General features: G+C 55.9%; 1 protein-coding gene across 1 annotated transcript in view; it reads left to right on the top strand.

The window, feature by feature from the left end:
* Window positions 1-374, top strand: part of EMH_0023610 (uncharacterized protein) — a gene marked incomplete at both ends in the record, with an annotated part of 774 nt that extends 400 nt beyond the window's left edge. Inside the window, one exon of the mRNA XM_013502165.1 lies at window positions 3-374. Within this exon, the coding sequence (XP_013357619.1) occupies window positions 3-374 (372 nt within the window). The remainder of the gene's footprint in view (window positions 1-2) is intronic.
* Window positions 375-408: the final 34 nt, after the last annotated feature.

The following is a 408-nucleotide window of genomic DNA, read 5'->3' as shown; positions in this document are numbered from 1 at the left end:
GGTTGCAGCACTCGAACAGCAAGAGCAGCAGGATATCGCGGCGGCAGCAGCAGCAGCAGCCCCTCACCCCCGACTCTACCACTCAACATCCTCAGCAGCAACAGCAGCAGCAGCAACAGCAGCAGCAGCAGCAGCAGCAGCAGCAGCAGCAGCAGCAGCCTGAGCTGCATCGGTTTGTGGTTTATATTCCTTTTGTATTAAACAGAAGGTCTGTAGCTAACCACCCTCATTTTCTTGCTTTTGGTAGCCGCAGCTGGATGCTTGCTGCTGCTGCTCCGCTGCTGCGAGCTGTTGCTGCTGCTGCTGCTGGCAGCAAACAGCAGCTGCAGCAGCTCACCGTCATGGATACAGACAGCAGCTGGTGGCATAAGTAACTACCGCAGTGCATGCAGCAGCAATATATCATGC

This window comes from Eimeria mitis, genomic scaffold (genome assembly GCF_000499745.2).
Source record: "Eimeria mitis Houghton genomic scaffold, Emh_scaff842, whole genome shotgun sequence".
Lineage (NCBI taxonomy): Eukaryota > Apicomplexa > Conoidasida > Eucoccidiorida > Eimeriidae > Eimeria > Eimeria mitis.
The sequence above is the reverse complement of the archived record's forward strand: the minus strand, read 5'-3'. Positions and strand labels throughout refer to the sequence as shown.